The 13,778-nt window shown below is 40.7% G+C and overlaps 1 protein-coding gene across 1 annotated transcript in view; it reads right to left on the bottom strand.

Moving 5' to 3' along the window:
* The window catches only part of FAM151B (family with sequence similarity 151 member B), a 56,210-nt gene that overhangs the window by 28,503 nt on the left and 13,929 nt on the right, over positions 1-13,778 (bottom strand). Inside the window, exon 3 of the mRNA XM_077288334.1 lies at positions 13,401-13,560. Within this exon, the coding sequence (XP_077144449.1) occupies positions 13,401-13,560 (160 nt within the window). The remainder of the gene's footprint in view (positions 1-13,400; positions 13,561-13,778) is intronic.

Here is a 13,778-nt window from a genome sequence, read left to right as displayed (position 1 = left end):
ACATATGGGGTATTGGAGTACTCAGGAGAAATTGTACAACAAATTGTACTGTTTATTGTCTCCCACTATCCCTTTTGAAAATTAAAAACTTAAGGCAGAAGCAAAATTTTAGAGTTAACTTTTCATTTACTCAGCCCAATGTGATACAATTCTGTGAATCGCTTGAAGATTAAAAATGCCCTGCAAACCCTTAAATAAATACCTCAAGAGATGTAGTTTTTAAATGGGGTCACTCGTGGGGGTTTTCACTGTTTTGGCATGTCTTGAAATATGACATGGCGTCAGCATTCTTTTCTAGCCAATTTTGCACTTCAAAAGTCAAATTGTGCTCCTTCCCTTCCAAACCTTGCCGTGTGCCTGAAGACTAATTTTCTACCACATATGGGGCATGTGTGTACTCAGGAGAAATTGGTCAATAACTTTTGAGGTACATTTTCTTCTGTTACCCTTGTGAAAATAAAAAATGTAGGGCTAAAGCAATATTTTCATGGGAAAAATTTATTTTTTATTTTTATGGCTCAACTGTATACAATTCTGTGAAGTACCTGTGGTTTCAAGGTGCTCACCACACCTCTAGATAAATTGTTGAGGGGTGTAGTTTCCAAAATGGGGTCACTTCTTGGGGGGTCCACTGTTTAAGCATATCAGGGGCTCTTGCAAACACGACATGGCATCCGCTATCTGTATCAGCCAATTTTGAGCTCCAAAAGTGAAATATAGCTTTTCCCCTTCCAAGCTCTGCTGTGTGCCAAAACACTAGTTTTCCATCACACATGGGGTACCACTGTTACCCTTGTAAAAATGTGGGACTAAAATAACATCTTTGTGGGAAAAATTAAAATTGTCATTTTTTTCTTTCGCACCTAAAGGGTTAATAAACTTGTTGAATATTATTTTGCCTTATTAAAATTGTGTCACTGTTTGGTATTTTCTGTCACATAGGCCCCTCAAAGTCACTGCAAATGTGATGTGGCCTGTAAAAAAATTGTAAATTTTACTGAAAAAATTGTTGATACATTTTAACCCTTCTACCTTTCCCACAAAAAAACATGATGTTTCAAAATTAAAAATTATGCTGATGCAAAGTAGACACGTGGTACATGTTATTTATTAACCATTTTGTGTGCTATAACTATCAGGTGTAAGGGCATAAAAATTCAGAGTTTGTGAATTGCAAAATGTTCAATTTTTTAAAGACGATTTCTGATATTTTCATGAAAAGAATGCAAATCATATTGACTGAAATTTACTACTAGCATGAAGTACAATGTGTCACAAAAAAAAACAGAATTACTGGGATTCGTTGAGCGTTCCAGAGTTATTACCACATAAAGTGACACTGGTAAGAGTTAGAAAAAAATTGGCTCGGTCGTGAAGGTGAAAAGAGGCTCAGGGGTGAAAGAGTAAAATATTTACAGTCTAATTTTTGTTTCATAAATCAATAGCACACATGAAAATAAGCAACTTTGTATATATCTTATCAGAGAAATCTGTTTCTTTCTTCTCCTGGACTGATTTTTCAGTCTCAATTCATAGGTAAAAGTTGTAAAATCTGTATTCAGTGAAGACAGATGTTCCCATCACTGAGATACCGCTCATAATAGAAGCAGGATAAGGAAGGAGGAGCTGGAGGCAGAGACAGCCACTGTGCTGCAAGTTCACTGCAAATGTCAGTCATTCATTGAATAAAAATTGTACAGATTTTACCAATAAACAGAGAGTGAAAGATGAATCCAGAAGAAAGAAGCAGATTTCTCTAATAAAATATATTACAAAGGTTTTTTTTTTAATATTAATTTAACCCTTTAAGACGCAGCCCTTTTTCGTTTTTGCGTTTTCGTTTTTCGCTCCCCTCCTTCCCAGATGCATATCTTTTTTATTTTTCCGTCAATATAGCCATGTGAGGGCTTATTTTTTGCTAGGTTCACTAAATGCTAAAACTGACCTGCCATTGTGATTGTCCAGGTAATTATGAGTTCATAGACTCCAAACATGTCTAGGTTATTTTTTATCTAAGTGGTGAAAAAAAATTCCAAACTTTGCAAAAAAAATAAAAAAATTGCGCCATTTTCCGATACCCGTAGCGTTTCCATTTTTCGGGATCTCGGGTCAGGTGAGGGCTTATTTTTTGCGTGCCGAGCTGACGTTTATAATGATACCACTACTGTGCAGATACGTTCTTTTGATCACCCGTTATTGCATTTTAATGCAATGTCGCGGCGACCAAAAAAACATAATCCTGGCGTTTTGAATTTTTTTCTCGCTACGCCGTTTAGCGATCAGGTTAATCCTTTTTTTTTAATTGATAGATCGGGCGATTCTGAACACGGCGATATCACATATGTGTATGTTTGATTTTTTATTGTTTTATTTTGAATGGGGCAAAAGGGGGGTGATTTAAACTTTTATATATTTTTTTTCCATATTTTTTAAAACATTTTTTTTTACTTTTGCCATGCTTCAATATCCTCCATGGGAGGCTAGAAGCTGGCATAGCCTGATCGCCTCTGCTACATAGCAGCGATCATCAGATCGCTCCTATGTAGCTGAATTACAGGCTTGCTATGAGTGCCGACCACATGGTGGCGCTCACAGCAATTCGGCATCAACAACCATAGAGGTCTCAAGGAGAGCTCAGGTTGTCATGCCAACGCATCGCTCTACGACATGCCAACTAGTACGGCGCATGTCGTGAAGGTGGTTAAAATACTGATTTATTAAATCAAATCAAAATGACGGTTACACTTTAAGTATGAAGACGATGGTGGGCTGAGATTTTATTCACAATGAACATTCCATACAGTTTTGACATCACATCTATTGAGAACAGGACAAATTTTAGTAGATTCATTTCCCAAGTGACATTTTCTTTCTGACTCAAAACCTTTACAAAACTCCTGCGAGTTCTGCATCTTTCTGCTAAATTATTTCGTTCAGCCCGCCCACATCTTCTTAACTAAAAGAGCCAGACAATGGCCTTGGAGGCTAACACACAGAAACAACACGTTCATCACAATTATCCTTATATTGCACTAGATTACTGTTGTACTGTTTGGACAAAGCTGTTACTTACGAACAGACAGGAGATGGATACTGCAGCCTAGTGGCTTCATGTAATAAGGACTTCATTTTATTTTACCAATTCATTATAACTTCTAAGAGGGTAGTACTATCTAAATGTAATACACAAAATATACAGTACTGCGCTAAAGATTTAGGCAGGTTTGGGAAAAGATTCTGGAAAGTAAGAATCTTCTCAAAAATAGAAGTGTTAATAGTTTGTTCTTATCAGTTAAAGGGAACCTGTCACCCCCAAAATCGAGGGTGAGCTAAGCCCACCAGCTTCAGGGGCTTATCTACAGCATTCTGGAATGCTGTAGATAAGCCCCCGATGTATCCTGAAAGATGAGAAAAAGAGGTTAGATTATACTCACCTGGGCGGGCGGTCCGGTCTGGGGCCTCCCATCTTCATAGGATGACGTCCTCTTCTGGTCTTCATGCTGCGGCTCCAGTGCAGGCGTACTTTGTCTGTCCTGTTGAGGGCAGAGCAAAGTACTGCAGTGCGCAGGCGCCGGGAAAGGTCAGAGAGGCCCAGCACCTGCGCACTGCAGTACTTTGCTCTGCCCTCAACAGGACAGACAAAGTACGCCTGCGCCGGAGCGTGAAGACTAGAAGAGGACGTCATCTGATGAAGATGGGAGGCGCCGGACCGGACCATGACACCCATCGGACCGGACCGCCCCTGGGTGAGTATAATATAACCTCTTTTTCTTATCTTTTAGGATACATCGGTGGCTGATCTACAGCATTCCAGAATGCTGTAGATAAGCCCCTGATGCTGGTGGGCTTAGCTCCACCTCGATTTTGGGGGTGACAGGTTCCCTTTAATAAAATGCAAAGAAAAATCTAAAATCAATATTTGGTGTGACCTCCCTCTGCCTTCAAAAGGAGGAAAACTTCTGAGTGGGCACCTAACCAGGTAACCCTGATTACATCTGTGGTGGCCCCCCTTAATAGTGCATGTAGGAGAACCTCAGCAGTTAACCGTGGTGTTAGCATATAGTAGTCCCGCAGAACATATAGGAGATTATAGAACAGTTACGGTTTTGCTCGCTCAAAAGTTTACATACCCTAGCAGAATTTTTGCTTTCTTGGCCTTTTTTCAGAGAAGATGAATGTTAACACCAAAACTTTTTCTCCACTTGTGGTTAGTGGTTGGGTGAAGCCATTTATTGTCAAACTACTGTGTTTTCTCTTTTAAAGTCGTAATGACAACCCAAAACATCCAAATGACCCTGATCAAAAGTTCACATACCCTGGTGATTTTGGCCTGATAACATGAACAGAAGTTGACACAAATGGGTTTGAATGGCTATTAAAGGTAACATCCTCACCTGTGACCTGTTTGCTTGTAATCAGTGTGTCTGCATAAAAGGTGAGTGAGTTTCTGGGATCCAGACAGACTCTTGCATCTTTCATCCAGCCACTGATGTTTCTGGATTGTGAGTCATGGAGAAAGCAAAAGAATTGTCAACAGATCTATGGGAAAAGGTAGTTGGACTGTATAAAACAGGAAATGGATACAAAAAGATGTCCAAGGAATTGATAATGGCAGTCAGCAGTGTTCAAACTGTAATTAACAAATGGAAAATCAGGGGTTCTGTAAAAACAAACCCACGATCAGGTAGTCGAACAAAAATGTCGTCCAGGAAACGCCAGGAAAATTGATCAGGATGCAAAGAAAAACCAACAAATAACATCAGCTGAAATACAGGACTCTCTGAAAACTAGCGGTGTGGCTGTTCCAAGATGCACAATAAGGAGGCACTTGAAGAAAAATGGTCTGCTTGGTTGAGTTACCAGAAGAAAGCCATTACTGCGCAAATGCCACAAAGTATCTTGCCTACAATACACAAAACAGCACAGAGACCAGCTTCAAAACTTCTGGAGCAAGGTAATTTGAAGTGATGAGACCAAAATTGAACTTTTTGGCTACAAACAAACGTTACACTTGGAGAGAGGTCAACAAGGCCTAAGATTAAAGGAACACGATTCCTACTGTAAAGCACGGAGGTGGATCGCTGATGTTTTGGGTATGTGTGAGCTACAAAGGCACAGGAATCTTGGTCAAAGTTGAAGGAAAGATGAATGCAGCACGTTATCAGCAAATACTGGAGGCAAATTTGCACTCATCAACCCGGAAGCTGCAAATGGGAAGTACTTGGACGTTCCAACATGACAACGATCCACAACACAAGGCCAAGTCGACCTGTCATTGGCTACAGCAGAACAAAGTGAAGGTTCTGGAGTGGCCATCTCAGTCTCCTGTCCTCAATATCATTGAGCTACTCTAGGGAGATCTCAAGCGTGCAGTTCATACTAGACAGCCCAGGAATTTACAGGATCTGGAGGCTTTTTGCCCAGAAGAGTGAGCAGCTTTAGGGTATGTGCACACGTTGCGGATTCTCTGCGGATCCGCAGCGTTTTTTGAGGTGCAGAAACGCTGCAGATCCACAATTGATTTACAGTACAATGTAAATCAATGAGAAAAAAAAAAAGCTGTGCACACGTTGCGGAAAATCCGGTGCGGAAACGCTGCGGATTAAAAGAAGTAGCATGTCACTTCTTTTTTGTGAATCTGCAGCGTTTTTGTACCCATTCCATTATAGAAAACCACAGGGGTAAAAAACACAGCAAATCCGCAAGAAAACCGCACAATAAAACGCTGCGGAACCGCACAAAAAACCACATGTGCGTTTTCTGCCAGGAGAGACAGAATCCGCACCAGAAATTCCTAAGCCTAATCGGCAAAGTTTGCACATAGCCTTACCATCTGAGAAAATAAAGAACCTCATCCACAACTACCACAAAAGACTTCAAGCTGTCATTGATGTTAGAGGGGGCAATACACGGTATTCAGAAATGGGGTACGTGAATTAGGGTTATTTGGATGTTTTGGGTTGTCATATTTAAAAAGAGAAAACACAGTAAGTTTAACAATAAATGGCATCACCCAACCACTAACCATGAGTGGAGAAAAAGCTTTGGCGTAATCATTCATTTTCTATGAAAAAAGGCCAAGAAAGCAAAAATTTTGCCGGGGTATGTAAACTTTTGAGCACAAGTGAATATAGTGTAACTTACAGCTGATGTTCTGATGGAATTGTTCACTTTTCCAGTCATTTCCATCTGGCCCAGACCGACATGACAACTTCTTCCAGCCAGGACTTGGCTGCAGAGAAAAACATCACCATGCAAAAAAATAAGCTCTCACTCAGCTGCATGTTACAGGTCTCAAAAAATGGCGACACAAAGCAACATTCACAGCTTTATTTCATCATTTAGATGTTGCTTGTTTAATATTGCCATAATCAGACTGACCTGGACAATTCCTGGTCGTTTTTACTTCACAATAAATGCCGTAAAAGCACCCCCCAAAAAAGAAATACAAAAATTTTAAAACTGCATTTTTATTTTTTTCCCAATTTCAATTAGAATTTTTTCCAGCACGGCATTTCAGTGGCAATGAATTTTGCCCTTCAAAACTACAACTCGTCTTGCAAAAAAAGCAAACAAAAAAACCCTAAGTTATGGCTCTTGAAACAAGGCAACCCCCCCGCCCCCCCCCCCCCCAAAAAAAAGCACACACACAAAAAAATTCCCTGGTCCTTAAAGGGTTACATTTGCAGCGTATCAGTCCTTTCTGCTAACCAAAACATTGTTATGTGGCCTTTCTGTTCTTGCCTAGAAGATGTAACCTTCACTTTTCAATGCAGAGATGCAGAAGACGGGATTACAAAGGTGCAGATACATGTAAATAGTGTCCATGACATACAGGATATAACAAATTACTGCTTTACTGAGCCGACAGCTTATTTTTTCGAATAACTGAGGAAGAAACACAAGTTCGCCATTTATCACCACAGGGACCAGAATTACTCTGCATTTGGATGAGGCAAGTGACAGCTATGGGATTAAGAGGAAGAAGACTCATCAGGTCTCTACTGTAATGACATTTATTGGTGGTTACGGTTATGAAGTTAATAATGTGGAAACATGAAGCCAATGATTTCACCTCAGTATTTACACTGCGTTGCTTTCCCAGAAGTATTTTTATATTTGTCAGCTGCGGCATTGCTTCACTTTGCAGAGAAAGCTCTCAGCGTTCTTACACTAGATGTCATGTGCCATGCTGGCTGCCATCCTCACAGCTTAACGAGACAGGATAATCTGCTATAACAAACAGCATCTGTGCCAATTCGTCCGTAAGACCGAGACTTCCCACCGTTGGCTGTTCTGCATCCTGCCTGTCATAATACAGTGTGGGAGCAGCAGGTCTCGGGACCAGTAATCTCTCCAACACACATCCAGCTACTACACAGACAGACTACACAGAGGGAATTATGGAAATCACAGGATCGATAGACGCATTAACCCCTTTACCCCAAGGGTGGTTTGCACGTTAATGACCGGGCCAATTTTTACAATTCTGACCACTGTCCTTTTATGATGTTATAACTCTGGAACGCTTCAACAGATCTTAGCGATTCTGACCTTGTTTTCTCGTGACATATTGTACTTCATGATAGTGGTAAAATTTCTTCGATATAACTTGCGTTTATTTGTGAAAAAAACGGAAATTTGGCCAAAATTTAGAAAATTTTGCAATTTTCCAACTAGGAATTTTTATGCCCTTAAATCACAGAGATACCGTATGTCACGCAAAATACTTAATAAGTAACATTTCCCACATGTCTACTTTACATCAGCACAATTTTGGAACCAAATTTTTTTTTTGTTAGGGAGTTATAAGGGTTAAAAGTTGACCAGAAATTTCTCATTTTTACAACACCATTTTTTTTTAGGAACCACATCTCATTTGAAGTCATTTTGAGGGGTCTATATGATAGAAAATACCCAAGTGTGACACCATTCTAAAAACTGCACCCCTCAAGCTGCTCAAAACCACATTCAAGAAGTTTATTAACCCTTCAGGTGTTTCACAGGAATTTTTGGAATGTTTAAATAAAAATGAACATTTAACTTTTTTTCACACAAAATTTATTTCAGCTACAATTTGTTTTATTTTACCAAGGGTAACAGGAGAAAATGGACCCCAAAAGTTGTTGTACAATTTGTCCTGAGTACGCTGATACCCCATATGTGGGGGTAAACCACTGTTTGGGCGCATGGCAGAGCTCGGAAGGAAAGGAGCGCCATTTTACTTTTCAATGCAAAATTGACTGGAATTGAGATGGGACGCCATGTTGCGTTTGGAGAGCCCCTGATGTGCCTAAACATTGAAACCCCCCACAAGTGACACCATTTTGGAAAGTAGACCCCCTAATGAACTTATCTAGATGTGTGGTGAGCACTTTGACCCACTAAGTGCTTCACAGAAGTTTATAATGCAGAGCCGTAAAAATAAAAAATCATATTTTTTCACAAAAATGATCTTTTCGCCCCCAATTTTTTATTTTCCCAAGGGTAAGAGAAGAAATTGGACCCCAAAAGTTGTTGTGCAATTTGTCCTGAGTACGCTGATACCCCACATGTGGGGGTAAACGACTGTTTGGGCGCATGGCAGAGCTCGGAAGGGAAGGAGCGCCGTTTGACTTTTCAATGCAAAATTGACTGGAATTGAGATGGGACACCATGTCGCGTTTGGAGAGCCCCTGATGTGCCTAAACATTAAAACCCCCACAAGTGACACCATTTTGGAAAGTAGACCCCCTAAGGAACTTATCTAGATGTGTTTTGAGAGCTTTGAACCCCCAAGTGATTCACTACAGTTTATAACGCAGAGCCGTGAAAATATATATTTTTTTCACAAAAATGATTTTTTTAGCCCCCAGTTTTGTATTTTCACAAGGGTAACATGATAATTTGGACCCCAAATGTTGTTTTCCAATTTGTCCTGAGTACGCTGATACCCCATATGTGGGGGGGAACCACTGTTTGGGCACATTGCAGAGCTCGGAAGGGAAGGAGCGCCATTTGGAATGCAGACTTAGATGGATTGGCCTGCCGGCGTCAAGTTGCATTTGCAGAGCCCCTGATGTACCCAAACAGTAGAATCCCCCCACAAGTGACCCCATATTGGAAACTAGACCTCCCAAGGAACTTATCTAGATGTGTTGTGAGAACTTTGAACCCCCAAGTGTTTCACTACAGTTTACAACGCAGAGCCGTGAAAATAAAAAATCTTTTTTTTCCCACAAAAATGATTTTTAGCCCCCCAAATTTTTATTTTCCCAAGGATAACAAGAGAACTTGGACCCCAAAAGTTGTTGTCCAATTTGTCCCAATTACACTGATACCCCATATGTTGGGGTAAACCCCTGTTTGGGCGCACGGGAGAGCTCGGAAGGGAAGGAGCACTGTTTTACTTTTTCAACGCAGAATTGGCTGGAATTGAGATCGGACGCCATGTCGTGTTTCAAGAGCCCCTGATGTGCCTGAACAGTGGAAACTCCCCAATTCTACCTGAAACCCTAATCCAAACACACCCCTAACCCTAATCCTAACGGTAACCCTAACCACACCCCTAACCCTGACACACCCCTAACTCTAATCCCAACCCTAATCCCAACCGTAAATGTAATCCAAACCCTAACCATAACTTTAGCCCCAACCCTAACCCTAACTTTAGCCCCAACCCTAACCCTAACTTTAGCTCCAACCCTAGCCCCAACCCTAACCCTAGCCTTAACCCTAGCCCTAACGGGAAAATGGAAATACATTTTTTTTATTTTATTATTTTTCTCTAACTAAGGGGGTGATGAAGGGGGGTTTGATTTACTTTTATAGCGTTTTTTATAGCGGATTTTTATGATTGGCAGCTGTCACACACTAAAAGACGCTTTTTATAGCAAAAAAGTTTTTGCGTCTCCACATTTTGAGACCTATAATTTTTCCATATTTTGGTCCACAGAGTCATGTGAGGTCTTGTTTTTTGCGGGACGAGTTGGCGTTTTTATTGGTAACATTTTCGGACACGTGACAGTTTTTGATCGCTTTTTATTCCGATTTTTGTGAGGCAGAATGACCAAAAACCAGCTATTCATGAATTTCTTTTGGGGGAGGCGTTTATACCGTTACACGTTTGGTAAAATTGATAAAGCAGTTTTATTCTTGGGGTCAGTACGATTACAGCGATATCTCATTTATATCATTTTTTTATGTTTTGGCGCATTTATACGATAAAAGCAATTTTATAGAAAAAATAATTATTTTGGCATTGCTTTATTCTGAGGACTATAACTTATTTTTTTGCTTATGATGCTGTATGGCGGCTCGTTTTTTGCGGGACAAGATGACGTTTTCAGCGGTAACATGGTTATTTATATCCGTCTTTTTGATCGCGTGTTATTCCACTTTTTGTTCGGCGGTATGATAATAAAGCGTTTTTTGCCTAGTTTTTTTTTTTAATTTTCCTACGGTGTTCACTGAAGGGGTTAACTAGTGGGACAGTTTTATAGGTTGGGTCGTTACGGACGTGGCGATACTAAATATGTGTACTTTTATTGTTTGTTTTTTTTATTTAGATAAAGAAATGTATTTATGGGAAAAAAATTTTCTTAATTTATTTAGGAATTTTTTTTTTTTTTCTTACACACTCAGCGATCTGACTTCCAGCACTGCAGGCTTACCAGCGCCTGCTCTGGACCCGGAAGTAGTCCCTGCAGGACCCGGATGCAGCCCCGCGGCCATTTTGGATTTGCAGGGATAGGAGGTAAGAGACGCTCGGAGCAACGCGATCACATTGCGTTGCTCCGTGGGTCTCAGGGAAGCACGCAGGGAGCCCCCTTCCCTGCGCAATGCTTCCCTATACCGCCGGAACACTGCCATCATGTTTGATCGCAGTGTGCCGGGGGTTAATGTGCCGGGGGCGGTCCGTGACAGCTCCTGGCACATAGTGCCGGATGTCAGCTGCGATAGTAAGCTGACACCCGGCCGCGCTTCCCCCGTGAGCGCGGCCGATCGCTATGACGTGCTATCCCATTGAGGGTCAGATAGGCCCAGGTCACCTCGACGGGATAGTACGTCTAAGGTCAGAGAGGGGTTAATGATATGCAAATGATGAAAAAATGGAAACATTAAAAAAAAAATTAACTTTGAAGAAATGGCCGTTCCAGTAATTCTACGACAAAACCAGTGTAACACCGAGCTGTTAGTATACCCGGAATGAAGACTAGAGAGGTCAGCTACCGTACATTCTGCCAACCCAAACCATAATCCTAGGAGTAAGACCAGTGTGACGTTCCCTTTTATGGCAATGCCCACATGGTCTCCAGACCAATCTCTTGCTGTCATTGAGACCAAGACAAAAGTAGGATTCATCGCTGAAGAGATACACCTCCATTGCCGCTGTAAGGCAGAGATGAGACAGAAGACAGCGTGGTTTGATTTCTCATACTCCAGCACTGATTAGAAGCACCCTACCATCATATTAACCGCTTTACCCCCAAGTTGGTTTGCACGTTAATGACCAGGCCGATTTTTACAAATTCTGACCGGTTTCAATTTAGGAGGTAATAACTCTGAAACTCTTCAACGGATCTCACTGATTGTGAGACTGTTTTTACGTGACGTATTGTATTTCATGACAGTGGTAAAATTTATTCGATATAACTTGCGTTTATTTGTGAAAAAACTGAAATTTGGCAAAAATTTAGAAAAATTAGCAATTTTCAAACTTTGAATTCTTATGCCCTTAAATCAGAGAGATATGTCACTCAAAAGAGTTAATAAATAACAAGATTTCCCATATGTCTACTTTACATCAGCACTATTTTTTTAAACAATTTTTATTTTTGTTAGGAAGTTATAAGGGTTAAAAGTTGACCAGCGATTTCTCCTTTTTCCAACAACATTTATTATTATTATTTATTTATATAGCACCATTAATTCCATGGTGCTGTACATGAGAAAGGGGTTACATACAGAGTTATAGATATCATTTACAGTAAACGAATTTACAATGACAGACTGGTACAGAGGGGAGAGGACCATGGGATAATGGGGAAGAGACAGAAGGTCATGGGAGCAGCAGCTCTGGTGGTGGTGAGGCGGCAGCTCGGGTGGTGGTGGTGAGGCAGAAGAATGGTTATTGCAGGCTGTAGGCTTTTCTGAAGAGATGGGTTTTCAGGTTCCGTCTGAAGGATCCGAGGGTGGTGGATAATCGGATGTGTTGAGGCGTGGAATTCCAGAGGATGGGGGCTATTCAGGAGAAATCTTGGAGGCAGTTGTGTGAGGAACGAATAAGTGTGGTAGAGAGTAGGAGGTCTTGGGAGGATCGAAGATTGCGTGAGGGAAGATTTTTTTTTTTTAGGGACACCTCACATTTGAAGTGACTTTGAGAGGTCTATATGATAGATACTATATTATAGTACCCAAAAGTGACACCATTCTAAAAATTGCACCTGTCAAAGTGCTCAAAACCACATTCAAGAAGTTTATTAACCCTTCAGGTGGGTAAAAGGAATTTTTGGAATGTGCAAACAAAATGAACATTTAACTTTTTTCATAAAAAAATTACTTTAGACCCCAATTTTTTAAAAATTTTCACAGGGAACAGATGGACTCCAAAATGTGTTGTGCAATTTCTCCTGAGCAAGCCGATACCTCATATATGGAGGAAAACCATTGTATGGGCGCACGGCAGAGCTCGGAAGGGAAGGAGCGCCATTTGACTTTTTGGATGCAAAATTTGCTGAAACAATTAGTGGACGCCATGTCACGTTTGAAGAGCCCCTGAATGTGCCTAAACAGTGAAAATCTGATGCAAGTGACATCATTTTGGAAACTAGAACCCTCAGAAAACTGATCCAGATGTGTGGTGAGTACACTGAACCCTCAGGCGCTTCACAAAAGTTTTTAACGTTGAGCCGTGAAAAAAATAAAAACATTTTCCACACAAAAATGTTTTTAGCCTCAAATTTTGCATTTTCATAAGGGTAAAATGAGAAATTGCACCATACAATTTGTAGTGCAATTTCACCCGAGTACACTGATACCATATATGAGGGAGAAAACTACTGTTTGTGTGCACAGCAGGGCTCGGAAGGGAAGGAGCGTCATTTGAGTTTTTGAATATAAAATTTCCTGGAATCATTAGTGGAGGCCATTTCCTGTTTGGAGAGCCCCTGATGTTCCAGAACAATGGAAACCCCTCACAAGTGAACCTATTTTAGAAACCAGACCCTTCAAGGAATGTATCTAGACGTGTAGTGACCACCTTGAACCCGCAGGTGCTTCACAGAAGTTTATAACGTTGAGACGTGAAAATAAAAAAAGACTTTCTAATTTTTGCTCAAGTGCCATAGCTGTGTGTAGCCACCCCCCAAAAAAGTGATAAAAATGCATTTCACCCTTCTTGCTTCTATAACAGAACTTACCTTTTGAAATCAAGCTTAATGCCTTTGTTAGAGGCAGAGACCTTGGCCAACCAGTCTTGTAGATTTATGTCACTGTCCGTTGCAGGAGGATGAGCCATTATTGGTTCTTTATCTCCAGTCCCTCGAAGCAGAATGTCTGCCTCTATCATGTGCACATCACCTGCGTATGATACAAAAGGTACAGGCATCATTATTCAGGAAGCTGAACCATGACATTTCTCACCACTGCCATGTTTTAGACAAAAACATCTAAGGGTTTATTCACACACTGAGTTTTTTCTACACGTTTTTCAAAGGGGGACACACACCCTGCACTTTACAGCACCAGCAAAGTGAATGAGATTTCTGAAATCTCATCCTAATGCTGCTTAATGTTTT

Source organism: Ranitomeya variabilis, chromosome 1, assembly GCF_051348905.1.
Source record: "Ranitomeya variabilis isolate aRanVar5 chromosome 1, aRanVar5.hap1, whole genome shotgun sequence".
NCBI lineage: Eukaryota > Metazoa > Chordata > Amphibia > Anura > Dendrobatidae > Ranitomeya > Ranitomeya variabilis.
This window is presented reverse-complemented; position numbering and strand designations above follow the sequence as displayed.